General features: G+C 43.1%; 1 protein-coding gene across 1 annotated transcript; it reads left to right on the top strand.

Annotated features, from left to right (window-relative positions):
• The first annotated feature begins 4,519 nt into the window (after positions 1 to 4,519).
• LOC147601166 (gallinacin-10-like) lies at positions 4,520 to 5,059 on the top strand. The gene is made up of 2 exons (XM_086744835.1): positions 4,520 to 4,667; positions 4,923 to 5,059. Exons 1-2 carry the CDS (start codon positions 4,610 to 4,612, stop codon positions 5,057 to 5,059), a joined length of 195 nt encoding a protein of 64 aa, XP_086600961.1. The 5' UTR covers positions 4,520 to 4,609.
• Positions 5,060 to 6,358: the final 1,299 nt, after the last annotated feature.

Below are 6,358 nucleotides of genomic sequence, written 5' to 3' on the forward strand. Positions count from 1 at the left end.
AAATATATTCCTTATGCCAAATCTGAATCTGCCTCCTCTCTGTTTTAAAACCGTTACCCTTTGTTATGTTCCAGCAGGCCCTGCTGAACAGTCTCTCCCCACCTTTCCTGCAGCCCCCTTTGGGCACTGGGAGGCCGCTCTCAGGTCTCCCCGGAGCCTCCTCTTCTCCAGGCTGAACAGCCCCAGCTCTCTCAGCCTGGCCTCACAGCAGAGCTGCTCCAGCCCTCTCATCATCTTCGTGGCCTCCTCTGGACTTGCTACAACTCATCCTTCTGATGTTGGGGGGTCCAGAGCTGGACGCAGTGCTGCAGGTGGGGTCTCACCATAGCAGAGCAGAGACCTGCAATGATTGACTTCCAGTGTGGGATTTAGTGTCACTCACAAGCACCTAATCCCTGTGACAGGCACGGGGAGACAACTCTGTGGAACTCCAAACCTTAATCAGGACATCGACTTGTGAAGAAGATAGTTTATGGGACAAGTTGTTTATAGGACACGAAAGTCTACTAGCAGCAAGAAAAAGAGGTGCGTGAGACAGCTGAGCTATGGGTGGAGGGAAGGAGCGAGGTTGCTTGAGCACCGTGTTAAAGACTCATTTTCAATAGGTACAAAACGAGACAAATATGAATACCTGTAATACGATTAGTTGCAAATATAGACTGGGAAGCTGTACTTCTATATTAGTAACTGTGCCTTTCTCGAGGTCCTGAGATCCTATGGCATGATGTGACCATACCCATATTGTGCAAAGGTTACCACATCAGACTGCCTACTGGAATAGTTCCTAGCTGGGACTAATCATTGAAACAGCCCGGGAATTTTTGGCAGAGAGCTAGCAGAGGACAAAATTGCCAGAGCTGTTCTAATAATTTAATGTGATGGGTGATCAAGTTTCAGTGATCACGTCCTGGCACTTTTAAATCTGCTCGTACAGACACAGAAAGGTCAGATGAGTCTCTGTTCAGACTCTACTAACTGTATTAGCTGCAATTCGATGGGTTAAAATGAGATTTTGGATGTAGCAGACAAAATGGACTTGTCTATTACACGTGAAAACAAGCGTGTATATGCAGGTGAAGGTCAATACCACGCTGACCTGTGATACATACATCACTCCAGTTCTTCTGGTTGCAGTATTAGCAGCTTCCTACCTAACAAGAGCCAAAGGAGCTCCAGTGATTTTAGTTTTGATGACAGTGCCAGATCCAACAGAAATCCACCCAATACACCACAGGAGTAGGCATTTTGATGCCGCACAGGGGGAAGTGTGTAGACACTGCTCACCGTCTGATGAAAACACTTCTGGTGTTTTAGTTTGTAGCCAACTGCACAGTAATTCTTAAAAATTAAAGCTTCTGTGCTATTTCATAGGATATTATCCACACGAAAGCCTCAGCCCCTTCCAGGAAAAGCATTGCCCTGGCAATGTGAGTACCGTGTGACAAATCAGGAAACTCATCTCGCAAGACCAGAGAAGTACCAGTCTTTTCTCTATAACATATAGGAGATCCTCTCTGCATTCCTGTTGAACACTGATTATTGTTCCTTCTCACTCTCATCTTCACAGAAGAACCTTCCTTTTGCACAGGCTTTAAGGGCGCAGAGGACATTACATTCTCTATGCTGATTTTTGGTGTCATCACGCACAGGTCTATTTCATGTTGGCTCACTGTATGGATTGCAACATGAGGCCACATGGAGCTGAGATCAAAGAAACCAAGGGTAGGTAATAATTGACTGCGTTCCCAGACCTCAGCATTGCAGCATCCCTGAACTTTACATGCACAGAGGTTCTGCAGCCTCCTCTTCTGCCCACCTCAGATTTGTGCCTTTTCAGCTGTGCTAGCAAGCCTCTTCCACATCAGGATCCTTTAACTGCTCTTTGCTGTACTGTTCTTCTTCTAAAAGGTTTAAGGAGTTTCTCTAACACTCTGTCTGTCTTGGAAGCACCAGACAAAGGGCACAAGCGAAGAACATATTATCATAATTAATTGACTTATTGGTGACTAATAGAAGAGGAAGCACTGCAAACATAAATCACTCTGCATGTATTGTCAGGATTTGTGTCATAATTAGGGAAGCCAGCAGAATATTGAGGTATGTGCTAAAATGAACTTGGTTTTAACCAAGTAACATAACATAGAATCATAGAATCATTAGGGCTGGAACATACATGCTTTCCTGAATAACCATGTACCTATGCAGTTTTAAAGGCGTACTTATAGATAAAACGGCAAAATCAAGTTCTACCAGTGTCCAAATACATGTACCCCATTATAAGTAACCATTCTCAAAAGTGTAATAGCTCTTAGACTCTGAAAAACCATTTTGTTAGCCATTAACTATTAAGTTGTGCTTAAAAAAACACATTTGAGAAAACATTGAGGCAAAACGCAATCAACACCATATAGGATGCTGGTTATGAACTATTATGGGAGATAGCTTGTCAACCAAGGAGGAAAGAAGAGAAGAAAAACACCTGCCTTGAGAAGATCAAGAAATCTACTCAGTTGCTTTGCTCCTCTGGTGTTTTATAGAAGTTTGCTCTGGTTTTAGGAAACCAGTTTGCACCTGTCTTTGTTTTCACTAAGAGTCAAAGTCATGGAATTTTCCTACTGCTCCGAAAGACATTTTCATTCTGCCTGTGCTAGCAGGGCTTAAAATGCTGCTCACTTTCCTAGAGGGTTGCTTTCCTTCTGCAAGATGTAAGATTGTTCAGCAAAATGTACCAATGCTATGGCAATTTGCATCACTGACACTTAAACAATTTGACTCCGACAATAGATTTATTCTGTTCCACAGGTGGGAAACTGCACAGCCCTGAAAGTGAGCGGAGCTTGCTCGAATACTGCATGTGATAGCAAAGAGTGGTCATCACCTTCCCCAGTGCCATATTCTGATTTTATTTGGGGAAAACACGACTCCTCCCAAACATGAACTTCTTTAGGGAGCAATGAGAGCTCAAAAAACAGACTTCCGTTTGCAAAACGTCACAACATCGTTGTCCTGTCTATGTGAAAGACAGCTGGGGGAGATTCACATTTCAACGCACCTTCATACAAGCAAAAGGGTTTTGTTTCCCGGTTTCTTCACGTTCATGTTGCAGGTCAGGTGTTTGTCTCTCTGTCGGAGTGTCCCATTGACAACTCACTGGAAAAGAGAAGAATGACAAATCAGCTCTCCTCTCTGTTAGAAATGGGGAAAGCTGGAGAGTTGCCGGCAAAAAAAAAAAAGGACATTCTGGAGCTTTGGCATTTCCTGGTTAATTAGATTTTATGGGTGGAAGAGGGAAGTCAGTGTTTATCTTACTGTTTTTCCTTGCATAAACACTTAAGTAACTCCCCTTGCTGCTACTTTCTCAGCTGCTTAAGCTCGCCTATTAGTATGTAGATTAAACACAAACATCGGTAATGTTTTCGTGGTATGAATAATTCTTAGAACAAAATTACCATTAACTCCAGGTGAAATATAATAAACAAGGTAATCAGGAAGTAAACCGCTCCGCTGAACCAGAATGTCAGAGCCAGGAACTGCAGAAACACCTGGGCTTTGACAGAGATTGACCTGTTCATTACGTGTGACGGTATTTGGGCAAAGGGAGGATCCCCATGGGTGCAAAGCTGTTGCAGTCGTTTGACATCTACAAGCCCAGGATTTCATAATGAAGAACCTTCAGTGCTTTGATCCTCTAACCAACGCTTGTCAGAAAATTTACATCCACGGAGATGATGCTCTGAAGTGAAACTCCAAAAGATGTTACATTTTGAGCCATTGTGTCTGCTGAGATTCTTACGGAATCAGCCCATTTTCCCAACCTTTTGGGGCAATGAGGAGAAACTGAAAGGGCTCTCAAAAGTTGGTAAAAATGCAAAGCACTCAAGGTGGGATCTAAGTGAGAATTAAAGGAGGGAGAGACCTTTGTGTCAGCCCTCCGCAGTGGGTGAAGATCATAGAATCATAGAATCTTCAAGGTTGGAAAAGACCTCCAAGATCATCAAGTCCAGCCACCAACCTAACACCACCATGCCTACTAAACCGTGTCCTGAAGATGTCCTGAAACCTGTTTAAAAAGTGACAAAGCAGACTTGCATCGTCTCAAATCTTTGCCAGTGCTTTCCTCTGCCTTTGACATCATCCACCTCATGACAGGGATGGGGAGACGGAGACAAAATGTTGTGTGACTTGTCAGTGCTTCAGGGTCAATGCTGGGACCAAATTCCAGTGGTGGCTGACTCCTAAACCCTCTGCCTGCACTATCCCCATGCCTGTGTCAGAAACAGGTCTGCAAAAGCCATGCAAATTGGTGCAGCTTGGTGAGGTTTGGCTGATGGTCACATTATATAACTGACATGGTCAGTGGAATTTTACCCTTGGGGATTGCAACACGATCACCGCACATTTCATTGCAACCTGCGATAACCAGTCCACTTTCCAGAAGGTTGGTTGTAGTTACTTATTGACAAAGCACTCAGATGTCAAACTTGCACAATCCCCCGGGCCCTATAAATATCAGGTGCCTTTCCCGGCTTCTTCCTCAGACAAAGTTCATCCTCCATCGATTTTTCAGGCACTTTGCAAGGAGCACTCAGTCCACAACCGACTGGCAGCCATGAGGATCCTCTACCTGCTCTTCGCTGTTGTCTTCCTCCTCTTCCAGGCGACTCCAGGTGAGAAGCAAATTAAATCCTACAAAGAATGAAAGGGCCTCTAAGCAGAAGTGTGTGCATAGGAGGGAAAAAACAAAGTTCAACTGACAGGCAAAATCTGATGCTGTCAGGATGATGCTATGCAGTAGATTGGACCAAGACACCCATCCTTATGACAGCACTCCTCTTAAAAAAGCAACACATGATTTATTGCATGTTTATGCTTCTTCATTTTAGACTGAAAACCGAGATTTTAACATCTTCCACTTCCCACAGGTTCTGCTGATCCTATTTTTGCTGACACCGCAGAGTGCAGAAGCCAGGGAAACTTCTGCCGTGCTGGGCCGTGCCCACCCACCTTCACCATCTCGGGATCGTGCCACGGGGGGCTGCTGAAATGCTGCTCAAAGTAAGTGCCACAGGACTGAGGGGCATCAGAGGACAGTTTTGTCCTGCTGTTTTATCTGCTATTTCATTGGATAATATGCACAACTCCATGCGGCTTGTAGGACAGACATCTGTGAGAAAGACCAGGTGGAGGATGAAGATCTATGCAGATGTGTGTTTAAGGAGACAATTCATTTTGATGGAAGTTATGAATGACAGTAAAATTTCAGGAGGGTCAAAATTTCCCAGAATTCAGTATTTTTCATTTTGTTTTAAATTTTGATGGGGCAAAAAAAAAGGGAAGTTTTTTCAATAAATTATTCGGAAGATATTTCACAGTATTTTCGCCTATCAGGGGAAACAATGCATCCTCCTTCTGTTCTTTTCATTTCCAAAATTACCTAGAAAATTAAATTTTAAAGGGGGAAAAATGTTGACAGAACTCTTCTTCTCATTATCTTCTCATCTTTCCTTCTTCCCACACTGTGCATCTCTTTGAAAGCTGAAGAACAGTGAATTTGTTAGTGACTGGAGATAACTGGGTGTGCATTTCGGTTTTGACTTTGAAGACCACTTGCTAATAATGTCTGGAGTTTCCCTGATAGCAAGATTTTTTCTTTCCTTAAGGTTTTAAACATGCACTTTAGCTTAGGATAAAACATATTCCTCTGGCATTTAATTCTTACAATACTTTTGTTCCGCTAATGGCAACATGATGACCATTGCCGGCTGCAGTGACTATCACGCACACTGAATTCAGTGGCAAATTAGGAGACGTTTCTGCATCTTTTGGTGAAAAGGACGGATGTCATGACATAATTCATCCCAGCAATAGATGTTCAGGCAGTTCCTCAGCCACTGATGTGACTGGACAGAGCCTGGTTCAGAATAAAGGGAGAGCTCAGATCCGTATTTTCTGAATTTTCCAGAACTCCTCATTCTTTTATTTAGAGAATTGTCAGAGTTTAAAGGCTCACAGAAACTGAAGAAAGTGTGATGAGATGGCTCTAGGCAAGAGGTTTCATAGCATTTCTTCAGCACAAGAGGATCCACAATCAGACAGTGTTTTCAGGAAACCCAAGTCATACCAGTAACAGGACATGTTTGTTGTCAGGAGATTAAAATGCTAAGGAAGCACCTACTTAGGAACTCAGGAAAGTAAATGGTACAGAAGGAACCTACTATTAGGTGATTTTACAAGGGAATTAAATGATTCTTCAGTCTCTGTGAATGATCATTCTCTTTAGGAAGCAATTTCTACTGATAGCAAATAGACAGGTAGGAGCAGATGGCACATCTCCAACATAAAATTTTTGCAAGGACAT

This window comes from Chlamydotis macqueenii, chromosome 3 (genome assembly GCF_036417535.1).
Source record: "Chlamydotis macqueenii isolate bChlMac1 chromosome 3, bChlMac1.mat, whole genome shotgun sequence".
In the NCBI taxonomy this organism is placed as follows: Eukaryota; Metazoa; Chordata; class Aves; order Otidiformes; family Otididae; genus Chlamydotis; species Chlamydotis macqueenii.

Excerpts from the sequence above, each read along its gene's own strand:
- LOC147601166 (XM_086744835.1), top strand. The coding sequence starts at position 4,610 with ATGAGGATCCTCTACCTGCTCTTCGCTGTTGTCTTCCTCCTCTTCCAG. Across the intron at positions 4,668-4,922 it reads CCTCTTCCAGGCGACTCCAG|GTTCTGCTGATCCTATTTTT; the intron begins GTGAGAAGCAAA and ends CACTTCCCACAG.